This window comes from Acinonyx jubatus, chromosome E2 (assembly GCF_027475565.1).
Source record: "Acinonyx jubatus isolate Ajub_Pintada_27869175 chromosome E2, VMU_Ajub_asm_v1.0, whole genome shotgun sequence".
Lineage (NCBI taxonomy): Eukaryota > Metazoa > Chordata > Mammalia > Carnivora > Felidae > Acinonyx > Acinonyx jubatus.
The window spans coordinates 50,166,975-50,183,578 of NC_069396.1; the positions used below are offsets into that span (position 1 = coordinate 50,166,975).

Genomic DNA, 16,604 nt, shown 5'->3' on the forward strand with positions numbered 1-16,604 from the left:
TCGCTCAGAGCCCTCGGCCCCGCCTTCTTATAGGATTAGCTCCGCCCCGGGGTTTAGACTCCTCCCCCCCAAGTCGGCTATCCCTCCCCAACACTTCCTTCCTCTTTCTTATGGGGGAGAGGAGGGTCCCCTTAGTTCCCCCCCTACAGCCCTCAGCTCCCACAACTAAATTATCCAGTCCGGGTTTTGACATAGGCCCAGCTGTGACTCCGGGAACCCTGGCGGTGTCAGTCCGTCCCGGCTCTGATGTTGGGGGAGGAGGGGAGGGTAGAAAACCTGACAATGGATTTAAAGAATGGTGGACCACCTTCCCCCAGTCCCCACTGAGGGTCAGCACCTAGACCACGTTTTATAGGAAGAAGCGAACCCAAAGCGGGCAGAGACCTACCTCAGGACACACAGGCTTATCCTGAAAGCACTGGGCTTTGGAATCAGATGGACCTGGGTTTAAATCCTGACTCCACCAGTTTCTGCTTGTGACCCTGAGCCTCAATGTCCACATCTGGAAAGTGGGCGGTCATATCGTGCCTCTCTCATTCATTCAAAAATGGCTTTTGATTTAGCAAAGGGGGGAACAGGGGCGCCTAGGTGGCTCAGTTGGTTAAGCGTCTTGACTCTTGATGTGGGCCCAGGTCACGATCTTGGGTTTTGTGAGATCGAGGTCCCCCTGTCACCCTCTGAGCTGATGGCACAGAGCCTGCTTGGGATTCTCTCTCTCCCTCTCTCTCTCTGCCCCACTCGTGCTCTCTCTCTCTCGCCTTCTCTCTCTCTCGCTCTCTCGCTCTCAAAAATAAATAAACTAAAAAAGTAAAAATAAACATTCATAAATAAAGGGTGGAGGGGATCTTGATGGATCTTGCAGGTTGATGGAGGAAGTAAGCCACCATGCGCACAACAAATAAGTAATAATAGCTAACATTTATGAAGCCCTTACTACATGCCAAACACTCAGTTATCTTCACTGCCAGCCCTATTTTCACCACCATTTCCCAGATGAAGAAACAGGCTAAGATAATTTCAGAACCTTGTATTACAGAGATAAGGAGTGATGTGATCAAGGATAAGAGGGTGAATTTAATTCAGGGAGAGTGGGGCCAGGGTAGGTCTCTCTGAGGAGGTAACATTTGAGCTGAGCTGTGAATGACAAGGAAGGAATTATGCACGAAGTTGGGGGGGAAAGCTTTGCGAGCACTGAGGCATCAGTAGGTGCAAAGGTCCAGAGGTAGGTATGAGTTTGGCATGTTCCTGGGGCAACAAGAAGAAGCCTGGTAGGGCTGGGGCCACAGAGGGAGAGGAGAGCGGAGGGTAGATGAGGTCAGGGAGGAGATGGGCCCACAGATACTCCAGGGCCTAGAAGGCTGTGGGAAGATGTTTGCAGTTTGGTACTGTATCCTCCGTGAGTCACAGATGTAGATTACACACGAGTACAGTGCCTGACACACGTAGGCTCACGTAAATGATGGCAACTCCTATTCCTTTCCCAGCGAACACCCACTGTGTAAGGCACCAAGATCAATAATGGGTTCAAAGCGATGACCAAAGTAGATGTGGGCCATTATCATCCTGTGATCACAGCTAGTTGTGTTATTGATCGAAACAAAGCAGGAACCCACATATCCTGCCTCCCCAACTCCCACTTCTCCCACCCTCCGCCTCCGTGAGCTCAGACGCTAAGAGAGGGCAAGTCAGACTCCTAGTACAGAACTCCACACAGGCTTCAGGCTGATATGGACTGCCCCCAGAGGGGACACTAGTGGGGGCCCAGAGTTCAGATCCTGCAAGCTCCATGTGTTGGGGGAGGGGAGAGGAGCCACGGGCAGAGGAATTTAGCCTGGTAGGTTATGTGCTGGGGGGTGAGGGGGGGTGGGGGCGGAGAGTGACACACAGAGATAAGCCCTCGAGGGGTCGGGATCCATGTGAGCGCAGTGACCTTGGCCAAATAGCTTTTGCTTCTCTGCAAAACGGGAGTCATTCCAGCACCCAAGTCCCAGGGGAGAAAAACCGGTTCAGTGAGCTCAGGCCTGTCAAGTGCTCAGCAAGGTGGCTTTTGGGTACAACTCATGGAACTAGTTTTATTACAAGTGCTTTTGCAGGGAGATGTCAAAGGCCTGGAAGACAGGAGTGGGGAGGAGAGGGCTCTGCCAGGACTGAGGGGGCAGGGCTTTCGGCGTGGCTTTGTCTTTTCTCTCTGCCTCCAGGCTTCCTTCGCCACTCTTCTCTCTTCTCTCTGTCTCCCTCTGTGTCTCTGTCTGGAAATGGGTTGTTGATCCATCGCTTATGAGCTATGTGACCTTGAGCAAGTTACCTCCCTTCTCTGAGCCTCAGTTTCTTCATCGGGAAAATGGAGATGGGAATACCTCTGCTGCAGGTCTGTTCCGAGGATTAAATGAGATGACATGTGTGTGAAATGACCAATGCCTGGTTACCTACTGTTCTTATTATAATTATTATTACTGCTACTGCAGTAACCTCTGTCTTTCTGATTCCTTCTTCTTTCTTTGTGTTTCTCTTCCTACCTCGCCTTCTGTTAGTCTGTCTCCCTATTTGGGTCTATGCCGGGGCTGGGAGTTCCAAGGGGGCAGGGCCCCGGGACCCCTAGCATTGCCAAGCCCGGGGCCTGATACATTAAAAGTACCCAGTAAAATGAACAGAAGCCTGCTCCGTGCCAAACCAGTGTTGGGCGATGCTGGGGACCCACAAGCGACTGAGATAGCCCCAACTGGGGTGACTGAGATAGCCCCAGTCCTGTCCTCACAGAGCTCACAGTCTGGGAGAGGAAGTAGTTATTTGTTGAATGGATGGATGGATGGATGGATGAGCACGTAAATGAGCTAACTTTGAGGTGGGTTTGGGATACTGGACAAAATTTGAGTGGAGGCACTTGAGGCAGAGAATACTGCTAGAACAAAGGTCAAGGGCCCGGGAAGAGTCTGAAGAGCTGGGACATCTCGGAAAAAGGGCTGAAGAGGTCAGCAAGGGCCTTGGAGGCCAGGGAGAAGGAGGCCGGGCTTCCTTCTGAGGGCACTGGGGAGCCATGGCAGGTTCTGAGCTGGAGAGGGACAGGGGCAGTTCTTGCTTTAGCATGATCACTCTGGCTGCCTGGCTGTCCTATGGGAAGACGTGCAGATGGAAAGAAGAGGGTTGCGACCGGGGTGCCCTGGATCAGAACCGGGTCTAGGGGAGCTACTAGAAACCTGGAGGAAAATGCCCAGGCCAGCCGGCTCTCCTGGACACCAGGAAAGGGGCTTCAGGGCTGGCCCGCCACCACCAGGGGGCAGCCAGGGCTACAGGTTTGAATCTCTCAGTGTGTTTTCCCAGGGTGGGGAGGTTTACACCTTGCTTTGTAGGTGGGGGGGACGTTGGAGCTATCTGTGGGGCCGGCTGAGAGCCCCTCTGCTCTCCTGCCCCCACCCTGGCCCCTTGGGCCCCTGGAGCCCCCCCACCCCACCAGCAGGAGATTATGTCAATACAGCCCCGCCGCTTCTAGCCAGGACAATATTTGTCCTCAGGATCTGGGGAGGTCGCTATGGAGACGGGGCTGCAGGGTGGGGGGAGCACCCCCTCCCGGAAGAGGGCGAGGGGCGCTGGGCATCTCTGCCTCATCTCTGTCTGATTGTGTCTGAGAGTTTCCCCCCAGCCTGTCTGCCTTTCACGTTTCTCTTTCTGAACCGTCTCTTCATCTCTGTCTCTGTCTCTGGATACCTGTCTGTGGGTCTCTGTCTCTCAGGCCTCATCTCTGTGGGTCTCTTGCTCTGTCCTTTACTGTCTCTCTCTGGGTCCCCAGCTCTATGCTTCTCCGTGGCTCTAGCTCTCTCTGGGTTTCACGTCTCTGTATCTTGGTCTGTCTTTGGGGTTTTGACTCTGTCTCTGGGATCCCATGTTTGTGTTTGTCTCTTTAGGCCCCTGTCTCTGGATCGCTGTCCCTTTCTGCCCCTGCGTTCCTGCTTTCTCTGGATCCTGTGTGTGTGTGTGTGTGTGTGTGTGTGTGTGTGTGTGTGTGTCTGTCTTTCAGGCCTCATCTCTCTGCAGTCCTGAATCTCAGGGGGGCCATCTCAGCCTCCCATTTCTGGCCTCAGTCCCCACAGGGTGCCCCCTGTCCCCATCTCTCTCTGCCTCATTTCTCCTGTACCATCTGCTGGCACGCCAGGCCCCTGCCTGCTCCCCACAGGCTCTGCTTGGCTACAGCCCCAGCTGGGAAGGCACAGACCTTCCAGCTTCTTCCTCACGACCCCACCTCGCCTGACTGCCTCCTTTGGGGGGCGCCGCCTGCTCCTTGCTGGGGGTGGGGCGATGACAGGCACAGAGACCCAGGACCTGAGGCAATGGAGAGAGAGGAACAGAGAGACGGACACCCTAAGAGCTGAGAGGAGATGAGACTCAGGGAAGAGAAAGGGGAGAGGTTAAAGATGGGAGAGGGAGAGATTCACACACACACACACACACACACACACACACACACACACGGAGAGAACAGAGGTGTGGGAATCAGAGTGTGTGTGTGTGTATGTGGCCCTGCTGCCCCCTCCCCAGAACCCAGGAGGGTTTGGGGGGGGGAGCAGAGGGCCAGGCAGGGTCCCAGGCACCGCCCCTCCTGTGCACCCTGTGCTGGGTTGTGACCGGTCCCCCCCCCCCCGCAGGGGACCTCCACATTCTGAAGGCTGATGAGAAGCTCCAAAGCCACAGCAGCGTCCTGGCTGGTCACCTCTCCTCACGGCCCATTTTTCAGGCCCTCTCTCCCTCCACCCTCCCCCGTCTTCCTCTCAAAGTGGCCATCGCTCAGTTTCTGCATGTTCTCTCTCCCTCTTCCCCCCACTCCTCTGTACCGCCCCCTCGTTGCCTCTGTTTCTCCCTCCTTGTCTCCCTGTGTACTTTTCTCTATGTTTGTCTCTTTCTCTCTCTGTCCCTGTCTCTCTTGGTCTCCTTGTCTCCATCTCTTCCTGTCTGTCTGTCTCTGGTCTCTCTGGGCCCTTGGTTTCTTTTCCTGTCTCTCTCACCACCTAAATTCCACTCCACTGCTCCCCCCTCTTCTCCGGTCTCTCCCCTCCCCCTTTCCAGCCTCCCCACTACCTTCCCAGCTCTAGCTGGGCACCCCCCCCAGGCTCTCTTGGGGCCCAGGAGAAACGCCCTCCCACCCCCAGCCTCTCCCCGAGGTGCTGGGCTATCTCAGACCCCTCTCCCTCTCCACCCCGCCAACCGAGCCTTTCCCAGGACCCAGAGGGCGCCAGGAATGTGGGGCAGAGAGCAAGGAGGCCACAGCTGGAGGCCAGAGAGCCAGGACCCCTCCCGGTCACCCCTTCTCCCAGACTTGTCTCCTTCCAGCCCCTGGTGCTGGACCTGGCCTCCCCCTACTCCCTGCCCCTGCTGGGGCCTCTGGGCCTCAGTTTCTCCTCTGCAAAGTGGGCAGACTCACCTCTGCCCCACTTATCTAATAGGTCCCGGGGGGGGGGGGGGAGTGTGTGCTCCTGAATGTTACTAGTTGACTAACGTGCACGAAGTGTGTCGCAGTTTGTACTAATGAGGGATTTGCACCTTGGGAACTGGGACTCGGTTTCTAAGGCTTCCCCCCAGTCCTGTACAGACATTTTTAGGCAAAGGAAGAGACTGGAAGCGGAGACCATGCCAAGGTGTGTGATTCTGTGGTGATGGGGACCACGAGACCCTGTGGGTTTGTGTGTGATCGTGGGACGATGGCCTGTGACCCTCGGTGCGTCTGTGTGGCTTTGCGTGATGGTGTGATGGTGGCATCATGGCGCATGACGTGCATGTGACCGCCTGGGACTGGTGAGTGCGGGTGAGGGTGCCATGCAGAGTCCTGTGCCTGTACCACCACGGCGCTGGGGGTGACCACGTGAGGGTGACAGTGTGGCCATGTGGCAGCAGCCGTGAGAGTGTGTGCCTCAGTGACAATTGGGGAATGTGTGTCCTCGGGATGTGGCTGTGGACCCTGGTGACTTAAGTGAACTGTAAGAGCATCGGTGGGTATGGTTGTGTGACCTGTAGGTCGTGGCATTAAAGGATGATGTGACAGGGTGAAGAGCCACATCACGGTGGCTTTATGTCAACGACAGTCATTCTTGGAGCCTCTGCTGTATGCCCGAACCTGTGCTGAGTGACACTGGGGACCCAGCGATGACCGCAAGGCCCTGGCCGGGTCTGCAAGTTGCCACAGGCCAGTTGGAGAGACAGAAGGTGTCTGTGACGTGACCTAGTGATTGTGTGACAGTGCGTGTGACTGACACGGTATCCCCGGGGCTTCGCGAAGACGTGACTGTGTTGCTAGGTGAGTGGAAGGGTCTGCACTTGGGGTGCACGTGACTGTATCGCCGTGGATGACTGTCATACCTGGGGGGAAAAGACCTTGGTTCTCTGAGGGTGACCCTGGATTGCACAGCCGTAAATAACCGGCGGAAAAGTGTTCAGGGAGCCACAGCGTGTGACCGTGCTGTGCCTCTCCATGGCTCAGTGGATGGGACCTCGTGTGACACCGCGTGTGGCTGCGTGACTGCGGTTGTGTGTGATGGCTGGGTGCGATGGGTGGGACAGCGTGACAGACTGTGACCCCGGCTCCCTGGCTGCTGTTGCACGTGACTCTGAGCGACTTTGATACTCACACGCCACTGGCCACTGGCCCCCTGCTCTGGGTCTCTCCAGAGCTCCCCCCTCCTACTCCCCGGCCCCGCCCTCTCCCACCACCCCAGGCTGTCACCTCCTCCAGAGCCCTGGTGAGGCAGTGGAGGCAGCAGCAGAGGCAGCCACAGCACCCCGGAGTGAGTGACCAAGAGCAGATCTGGGGACAGGTAAGGGCTCCCCCAACCCCAGCCGGTTCCCCTGCTCCCATGTCCCGCTCAAGTCTCTGGGTCCCTCTTTCTCTGTTTCTTAACCCACGCCTTGCTGTCTTTGTCTCTCCGTGCCCACAGTCTCTATCCTCCTGTCTGTCTCTGGGTATCTCCGTCTCCAGGTCTCCCAATCTCTGTTCAGCCTATCGCTGAACCTTTATCTCTCCTTGCCCCATTCTCTGTGTCTCTCTCTATGTCTCTCTCCCCTCTTTGTCTCCTTGCCCACATTTTTGTCTTTTTCTGTCGTTTGCTCTCTGGTCTCTTGCTGTGTGTCGCATTCCACTCAGTCTCTGTATTTCTGTTTCATCCATTTCTCCGGCTCCGTCTGAGATCTTCCCCTGCCCGCCCCCCTTTCTCTACATGATGCTAATGTGCCAGGTATCCGGGTCAGACGCATTTCCAGGCATCTGGGTCCCCGCAGACCTAAGCCCAGGCTCTGACTCCTCTCTAGTCCCTAGGGAGAGGGTTGTTCCATCGACTCGGCTTTCTCCGGATCGGGCAAGTTCTATAAGGTCGAGTCCCCATCTGTCATTTGAAAACCCTGTGGGCTGGGAGAGTGGGAACTCCGAGGGTCCTTTCAAGCCCCGTGCCTGACGATTTCTGTGACCTCTTCTCCGAGGCAGTCCCCAGGTTTCCCAGAGTCTCTAGGTCTAGACTCCGGGTGACATTAGCGCTTCCGCCCTGTGGAAGCAGCTCTAAGGCAACCGCGCCCTCAGCAAACACCCCCCTTCCACCGCCGCTGCCCCAGCAACACTTGGGGGCGGGCCTGGGGATCACGTGTCGGATCTCGGCCTCGCCCCCTCGCCCCCACCCCTTCCGTCGTCACTCGTGGGAGCGGAGTGGGGGGCGCTGCCTCCCAGTCTGCAAGTATGATTCCCAGAGCCGATGGCGCTGGGGCCGGAGGGGAGGGCGGAGGCTCCTGACTCTACCCCCTGACCCTGCAGGCCCGACTGCCCCTACGTGATCAGACCCCTGGTCCCCCTCTCCCCCCATGCCCCACCGTCCTCACGATGCCGAACGGTCCGCCTTGGCAGCTGCTTCTACCGCTACTCTGGTCGTGGGGGCCGCTGCTCCGGAGGGCGGAGGTGAGGACCCGAGGAGCCACAGGAGTTCAAGCCTGGAAGGGCGGTCTGGGGACGGTTTTAAGTCTTCCCCCCCTGCAGAGAGAGTTTTAAGGCTGCCCCGCCTGTCCAGATTCAAGTTGTTTCCCCCTCAAATTCCCCTGATGATTTCCAGCCACTCTTTCCCCTAGTTTTCCTGGCGGTTTTCAGCCCTGCCCCCACCCCCACCCCCACCCCCAACTTCCCGGTCTAGGCACCCCCGAAGACTTAGAAGGGGTTTCTAAGCCACCCAGGACTCCCGGACAAAACAGGGCAGCCTCTTCAAGTCCCCGCAGGGTGTTTTTGGCCCACACGAACCGCGCTGCCTGGGAGGAGGGGTCGGTCGTGGGTGGGGGGTCCTCCCTCCTCTCTTTCCATAGACAGGCTCTGTGGGGCAGACGGCGGGAGAGCTGTACCAGCGCTGGGAACGGTACCGTAGAGAGTGCCAAGAGACACTGGAGGCCGTGGACCCCCCAGCAGGTGTGACTGGAGGCGGGAACTGAGGGCAGGGGGAGGACTAGGGCTGAGAGGCGGGCGCTTGAGGCGGGGCTAGGACTGGGGGGCGGGGCCTGAAGGAAGGCTGGGGTCGAGGTGGGCTGGGTCGCAGAGGCCTGGGTGATGCTTGGCCTCGGCGGGAAGCATCTAGACCTCAGTGCTTGGAGAGACTCGGGCGTAGCTCATATGAAAGGGAGACGCCTGAGAAGCATCTTGAAGTGGGCGGGGGTTGGGGCGGGGCTGAATCCGGTGGGTGGAGCCTAAAGTTGGCCCGCGAGGGGGCGGGGCCTGGGGCCTGGTGGGAGGGGCCGTGGCAGGCCGCTCCGGGCGGGCGGGGGTAGGGCAGAGCTTGCTCGTGGAAAGCGGAGAAGCCTTGCGCTGGGTGCAGCCGGTCCACCCGACGCCTGACCCCCACGCCCACCCCAGGCCTCGCCTGTAACGGGTCCTTCGATATGTACGTCTGCTGGGACTACGCTGCACCCAACGTCACCGCCCGTGCGTCCTGCCCCTGGTACCTGCCCTGGCACAGCCACGGTGAGGTGCCCCCTGGACCCCGCACCCCCCGACAAAAATAGATCCTAACCCTGCCCCAGACACCACTCACCCAAATCTCGCCTACGCTTGATCTCCTGCTCCTTTCTGTCCGGCTGGGTGTCTCCTTCTGCCTGACCAAGCTCTGTCTCTGTATCTCTCTGAGAGCCCCTGGGTTCTTATTTTCTCTCCTTTTCCTTTTCCTTTTCCTTTTCCTGAGTCTGTCTTTGGGCGTATTGATCTTCCTCTCCTAACCAGCTATGTGGCCTAGAGCAATTTATTTAACCTCTTTATGCCTCAACTTCCTCATCTGTAAAATGGGGTTGATAATAGTACTCTTGTCTTTGTTTCTCTCTCTCTTTCTCTGTGCCTCTGACCCCCTCCTTTGTTTTTTACAGTGGCTACAGGCTTTGTCCTTCGCCATTGTGGCAGTGATGGCCAATGGGGACCTTGGAGGGACCATTCTCAGTGTGAGGACCCAGAGAAGAATGGAGCCTTTCAGGTAAAGAGCGGTGAGGGATTCGGGTTAGGATGTGCAGGGAGATGAAAAGACAGCTGTCTCGGGTAGAGCCTGAAACCCCTTGTACTGTTGAAGATAGAAACCCAACTTAAACTTGCGCGATGGAGAAAGAAAGAGAAATGTATATTGGCTTCTGTGATTGAAGAGCATTAGGCCACAGTTTCAGGAACAGCTGGATCTAGGCACTCAAATGCTGTTGTTGGAAATCTCTCTGTCTCTCACTACACCATGACTTTGTTTTTCTCTGTGCTGGTCTCATCTTTTCCGTGGGGTGAAAAGTGTGGTCCCCATTAACGAACACCAGGTTCACATCCCACCAACCAAGCAAGACGGTGGGGAGACTGGATTTTGCTCTCCATAGCTCTAACGAAATGTCCCAGGACTGACACTTATTGGCCTGTTTTGGGTCGCGTCCGCCCGGCACGCTGTGTAAGGGTGTGTCTGTGTGTGCAGGGGGTTACATAGAATGCTCTGATTGGCTGGCTGGTCACGTGCTCAGCCCTGGACTGAGGGGCGGAGTCAGCCCCACTCAAAAGAGGGTAGTTGGATCCCCAAGGGAAAATTGGGAAGCTGGGCGGGAACAAAAAGCAGGGCCCCTTTCTGGCCCCGGGGGAAGCACTGAACTCTGTTCCTGTGTCCCCCTGTCCTCCTGCACCCCACCCCCACCCCGGCTTAGGATCAACGGCTGATTTTGGAGCGGCTGCAGGTCATGTACACCGTGGGCTACTCCGTGTCCCTGGCCACACTGCTGCTGGCCCTGCTCATCTTGAGTTTCTTCAGGTGGGACCTCCAGCCCTGAGCGGCAGCGGCAGACGCTGGGCCTCAGTTTGCCCAGTAAGATGGGGTGGTCAGGCTCCACGACCAAGAGGCATCCAACAAGCGGTTCTGTGGGAAGGACTGGGAGGTGACTTAAGGGGTTCTCTGGGGCCACGGACAGGTCTCCAGGGGTCCCCAGCCTGCCTCCCATCTCCCCTAGGCGGCTGCGCTGCACTCGAAACTACATCCACATCAACCTGTTCACGTCTTTCATGCTGCGGGCGGCGGCCATCCTCACTCGAGACCGTTTGCTACCTCCTCCTGGCCCCTACCCTGGGGACCAAGCCCCTGTCCTGTGGAAACCGGTGAGCGTCGTCCCGCTCTTCTCAAATTGGGGTTCTGCCTCCTCTGGTGGGGCCGAGAGGTTGCCAATCTACTCACCACCTCCTACCCTGTCAACAGTTTCTCTCTCTTGACCTCTCCAAACATATTTGGAGAGGGGCCCTCCCTCCTCAGCGTCCTCCATCGTTGACCCCCTCACCTCCTGTATGGGACTTTTCCATTCCCTTTCTCTCATTATCTCACCCCTCCCCGGACTTGTCCACCAAGGAGACAGTCCCCTTGCTGGAGGCGGGGCGTGGCAGGATGGGAGAAACTAACTGGGCGCGCGGGGGGCGGGGGAGGGGGATTCGGTAACACACCAATTTGTTACTGAGAGACAAAGGTGGGAGAGGCTAAGGGTCTGGGGGCCCGGGTGAGAAAAACTTTGCGGTCGCGAGATGGGCCATACCACTCGTTAAGAAGCCATGGGGTGGGCGAGCCCATGTGCTGGTGGGACCAGGGGAATGGGATGGGAGAAACCTTTGGATAGGGCAAGTAGTTGAGTTCAATTTTTAGGAGGTGGGGTGCGAGAGGCCATATTTGGGGGAGGGGAGGATTGGGGAGGGACTCTGATAAGCAAGATGGGTGATACCAATTGTTAAAGAGGTTAAGCGTGGCATAGCTCGCACAGGGGAAGAGAACAGATGAGGGAAATCGACCACGGGCTCCATCCGCTGGCGGTGCAGAGAGGGAGGTGAATGCTTGATGGCGGGAGACGGAGGAGGAAGGCTTGGGGCCCCCCTGGAGGCCTTGACTGCCCCGTCCCCGGGTCTGGCCACTCCCTAGGCCCTAGCTGCCTGCCGTACGGCCCAGATCGTGACCCAGTACTGCGTGGGCGCCAACTACACGTGGCTGCTGGTGGAGGGGGTCTACCTACACAGTCTCCTGGTGCTTGTGGGAGGTTCCGAGGGGGGCCACTTCCGCTGCTACGTGTTCCTCGGCTGGGGTGAGCCCCGACCCTGTCCCCTGCCCAGCCCAGCGCGTCTCCACTCTCCCGATTACCCCGCTGGTCTACCTCAGGGGGTCTCCTCCCCTCTCTGGGTTTTTGCCTCCCCACCCCGGCGGGGGAAATTCCGCGGGTCTTGGGCCTGGCGGGGCCCGTGCGCGCGCTGACGGCTGCGGCGGGGTGGGGGGCGGGGGTCGGGGTCTGCACAGGGGCCCCCGCGCTTTTCGTCATTCCCTGGGTGATCGTCAGGTACCTGTACGAGAACACGCAGTGAGTCTTGGGGTCTGGGGTGGGGCCTGGGAGGTGGGCGGAGCTTTGAGGGACGCGGGCGGGTTGTGATGGAAACGCGGGGAGGTTCGGATGGCACGTCGGGGCTCGGAGGCAAAGGGGCTTGGTGGGATCTAAAGGAAGGGGGAGCTAGGAAAGGTTGTGTGCTGGAACGGGGGGGGGGGACGGAATGAGGGCGGGGCCTGGCTCGTGGAGGGCGGGGCTTTAAAGGAACGTGGGTGTGGCGTTAAGGAAAGTGGGCGGAGCTGGCGAAAGGGTGTGCGTGATCCCGAGGGTCCTGGGGTTTTCTCTTAGCTCTACTCCCTCTCCCACCAGGTGCTGGGAGCGGAACGAAGTCAAGGCCATTTGGTGGATCATACGCACCCCTATCCTCGTGACTATCTCGGTAAGGCCGACCCTGCCTCCTCCGGGCTATCCTCTGGAATTCCCCACCCTGGGAAACTGGGCGCCTCCTGTCCCCCGGGACAGGATGCGGCTGGCTCAGCCTCTGTCTCTCCCTGCAGATTAATTTTCTCATCTTTATTCGCATCCTTGGCATCCTCGTGTCCAAACTGAGGACGCGACAGATGCGCTGCCCGGACTACCGGCTGAGGTGAGGCAGGGTGGCCGGGGACGGAGGGAAAGGGGCGGGGCGCGAGAGGGAGAAGGACCTGGGGCTGCGGGACAACTGCCACCCTCCGCCCCCAGGCTGGCTCGCTCCACGCTGACGCTGGTGCCCCTGCTGGGCGTCCACGAGGTGGTGTTTGCTCCCGTGACAGAGGAACAGGCCCGGGGTGCCCTGCGCTTCGCCAAGCTCGGCTTTGAGATCTTCCTCAGCTCGTTCCAGGTGCTAAGGCGGGGTGCAGGGGGTACACCCTTCGGCCTGGGCCCTCCTCCCCAGAAGGGGCGGTGGTGGGGGGGCGCTACAATCGTCCACCGATGCAGCCACTGAATGCAGTGTGGACACATGAACATGTTCCTCCATTCTGTGCAAGGTACTGAGCTAGCTCTGTCCTGAGCTGGGGAGGCAGCCGGGATGGGGACAGTAGACCAGGTGGCTCAGCAGTACTGCCTCCTGGGAAGATGGAGGGCTTTGCAGCCACACAGGGCCTCCCAGGGCTTCCCACCTCCGTGGCCTTCATCTAGAGTCTGAGTACAGAGTCTGAGCTAGGGTGGGGGTTAGATGAGGTGCCTGGGGCTCAAAATGTAAGGAGGCACTCACTCCAGAATTTAGGGCCAACCCTGCCTGCACTTGTTCTGCCCCAGTAGCCGCCTGCTTTTCCTTGTTGGGCCTCAGTTTTCTCATCTCTAAGTGGGAACAACACGAATCACACCTCACAAGGCCGTTCCTTCATTCAATTCAGCAAAAACCTATTGAACGCTTACCCGGTCCCAAGCCATCTTCCAGGCTTACTATGGGGATACGGCCAGGAACCAAACGGTTCCTACCCTCTAGTGGGAGAGACAGATGCTAAACATGCCATAGGAGAAAAATCTACCGAATGTCGGATGGGGAGACGTGCCCTGAAGGAAATAGAGGGGCAGACAATATATGGGGTTATAGACGGGGCCAGGGAAGGCCTCGCTGAGAAGACATACGTTGGAGGTGAGGGAACGAGCCAGGCAGATATTTGGGGAAGATGTTCCAGGAAGAGAAACATGAAGTGCAAGACCCCTGACATGGGAGAGAGTACCTTTCATGAAGGAAGAAGGCCAACATGCCTGAAGCGGTGGGAGCCAGAGGAAGCAAGGGGGAGATAGCCCAGAGAGGCGAGGTACCCGGGCAGTGCATACCTTGGCTTTTCCTTGAGTGGGTTGGGAGCCAGCGGAGAGGGATGTGATCAGAGTTAGAGTTTATTTTAAAAATTTATTTATTTATTTAGAATAAAAAATTTTTAATGTTTATTTCTGAGAGAGAGAGAGAGAGAGAGAGAGAGCGCGTGCGCACAGGGGGGAGGGGCAGAGAAAGAGGGACACAGAACCAGAAGTAGGCTCTGAGCTCCGAGCTGTCAGCACGGAGTCCATAGCGGGGCTCGAACTCACAAACTGCGAGATCATGACCTGAGCAGAAGTCAGGTGCCCAACCGACTGAGCCACCAGGCGCCCCTTAAAAAAAATCTTATTTATTTATTTATTTAGGAGAGAGTGAGAGAGCTAGTGGGGGAAGGGCAGACAGAGAGAGAGAGAGGGAGACAGAGGTTCCAAAGCGGGCTCTGTGCTCACAGCAGGGCTCGAACTCAAACTGTGAGATCATGACCTGAGCTGAAGTCAGATGCTTAACGACCGAGCCGCCCAGGCGCTCCAGAATTAGATTTTAATGGGATCATGGAAATTAATGAGATTTATAATATCTTAATAACAAATGATTGATTTGTTAGTTTATCAAGTAATTTATTCGTAGTTATGCATAGTTTGTATCTTAAGTTTATATGTAGAATGTATATATTTATAGAAATAGATAAGCGTCAAGTAAAACTAATTTATTAACAACACGTAATATGATATTTCAACACGAGGGGCCAGGAACCAGAGCTTCTTGCATATTTATTACCTCAGTTCTCACAATCACCACTCTATTATAATTACCCCACTTTCCAGATGGAGAAACTGAGGCACAGAGGGGTTAAGTACTGGCCTCAGTGAGTCGGAAAGTGGCCAAGCAAGGTATCCTATCTAGGCGGCGGTCCCCCTGTTCTCAACCTGACCGTTCAGCAAACAGGAGAGGGCGGAAGGCGTTCCGGGGCCGGGAGAAAGTGACTGAAAGAGTCTAGGACCAGGGTGGCGGCAGCCGAGGTGGTTTGGGACCTGCTAAGGGTCCGAGCCCTTGAAGGGGTATCTGCCATCCGGCCCCCACTCTCGATTGACCCCGGCGCCTCCTTCTGGCAGGGCTTCCTCGTCGGCGTGGTCTACTGCTTTATCAACAAGGAGGTAGGGAGGGACAGCCCCGGCTCGCCGCCCGCGCCCTCTGGTGGCCGCGCAGGGAACGGCGCGCCCGGGGCCGCCTCTGAGCGACGTTCCGTTGCAGGTGCAGGCGGAGATCCGCCGCTGCTGGCATCGCTGTCGCCTGCGCCACAGCCTCGGTGAGGAGCGGCGCCAGCCACCGGAGCGCGCCTCCAGGACCCCGCCGTCGGGCTCAGGCCCTCGCCCGGTCGCCACTGACCGCACCCCGTCCTTGGGGACCCTCCCAGGGCCTGGGAATGAGGCCAGCCGGGGCTTGGAAAGTCACTGCTAGGCAGCGGTCCATTCGAGTTAGCACGTATTTATTGAGCGCCTGCTGTGTACCAGGTCCAGTGTGGAGGGCAGTGGGGAAATTGGGGTGGGGGTGGGAGGGGGGAAACAGAAGAAAAGGTCCCTGTTGCAGTTCACCGATGAGTGGGGGAAACAGCAAAGACAGAACATCAAGTGACACATTCGTTGTGGAATGGCCCATGAAGAAAAATGAAAAGGGAGCCTAAGGTGAGCCAGGAGGATCTCTGTCTCTGAGGTGACACTTAGGCCATACCTGCAACAGGTGAAGGAGACCACTTTGGGAAGAAAATTCTAGGCAGAAGCAACAGCATCTGCAAAGGCCTCGAGGCAGGAAAGAGCTTGGGGGACAGGTGGCCTGCGTGGCTGGAGTGAGATGAGTCAGCGCCCAACCGATGGGGAGAGAGAAGTGGGCAGGGGCGCAAGATCTGGAGTTTTCTTCCAGGGGCATTGAAGATTCCTAGCAGGAGTGTCTCATGGGCTAATTTCTTTTTTAATGTTTGTTTTCAAAGAGAGAGAGAGAGGGAGAGAGAGAGAGAGAATGAGAGAGAGAGAGAGAGAGAGAGAGAGAGAATCCCAAGCAGGGTCCTCGCTATCAGCGTTGAGCCCCACGCAGGGGATCCCAAGAACCATGAGATCACGACCTGAGCCGAAATCAAGAGTCGGATGCTTAACTGACTGAGCCACCCAGGCACCCCTGATGGGCTACTGTTTTAAGCAGATCCTCTGTCCGCCATGTGAGGAAACCGATTATTAGGGGCAGGAGTGGCCACTGCAGAGGGGGGTGAAGTGGTCAGACTCCGGCGCTATTTTAAAGGTAGAACTGAGGACTTGCTAATGTGTCACACGCGGGAAGTGCAGCCAGAAGTCCAGGAAGACTCCTAAGTTTTGGATGGTAGAGAGGAAAGAGATAGGGAGACGGGGAGTTCAGGGTGGGGAGAATCAAGAGTGCCTTTTGGTTACGTCAGGCTGGGAAAAAGGACCTGGGGCTCACAGGAGGGGAGATAGAAATACAAACGGGGGTAGAACGCTGGGCCAGAAGGGACTTGGCCTGTAGGCTAAATATGGGCCGTTAAAGGCAGGCCTCGGAGCCGAACCCAGGACCACTGCCGGCTGGGGGTGCGGACACACATCCCCACCCTCCTGGGTGGCCCCTGGGAACTGGGAGAATTAGGGGGAAGCCGACAGCCTGTGTCCGGACCACATGTACCCACACTAGACTCTCACTCCTAAATCCGCCCCTGGCTCACATCTGCGCTTAGATTCAGTTAGTAGCTGGGTGTTTGCCTTGGGGTCCGCAGCCCCCTGGATAGATGTGGCCCGTTGCTGCCGAACGGCGTCCTTCAAGCATGTGGTCCTGCTGGGACCCCCTCGTGGGTGTTGGGGGGTGCTCTGAAACAGGGACCTTGTAAATAAAGCATGGGAAATGAGGCTGGCTGCGTGGCCGGGTAACTTCTGGAGGGTAGCACTGCTCTTCAGCCACGTGCTGCCACGAGAACACAGACGCTGTGCTGCCACCATCCCCC

The 16,604-nt window shown here is 57.4% G+C and overlaps 2 protein-coding genes across 3 annotated transcripts in view; one reads left to right on the forward strand and one right to left on the reverse strand.

Moving 5' to 3' along the window:
- EML2 (EMAP like 2) overlaps positions 1-7,968 on the reverse strand; it is a 34,074-nt gene extending 26,106 nt beyond the window's left edge. The window contains exon 1 of the mRNA XM_053210024.1: positions 7,837-7,968. The gene's annotated coding sequence lies outside the window, so the exon portion shown is untranslated. The remainder of the gene's footprint in view (positions 1-7,836) is intronic.
- GIPR (gastric inhibitory polypeptide receptor) lies at positions 6,930-16,565 on the forward strand. 2 transcript variants are annotated; one of them, XM_027037823.2, is made up of 13 exons: positions 7,139-7,921; positions 8,317-8,416; positions 8,858-8,965; positions 9,361-9,464; positions 10,159-10,262; positions 10,459-10,603; positions 11,406-11,565; positions 11,775-11,835; positions 12,169-12,238; positions 12,357-12,445; positions 12,541-12,679; positions 14,719-14,760; positions 14,858-16,565. In XM_027037823.2, the coding sequence occupies exons 1-13, from the start codon at positions 7,847-7,849 to the stop codon at positions 15,062-15,064; spliced, it is 1,404 nt and encodes a 467-aa protein (XP_026893624.1). In that variant the 5' UTR covers positions 7,139-7,846; the 3' UTR covers positions 15,065-16,565. The 2 variants fall into 2 exon arrangements, with proteins under 2 accessions (XP_026893625.1, XP_026893624.1); XM_027037824.2 differs by lacking the exon at positions 14,719-14,760 and having other exon boundaries at positions 6,930-7,921.
- The last annotated feature ends 39 nt before the right edge of the window (positions 16,566-16,604 follow it).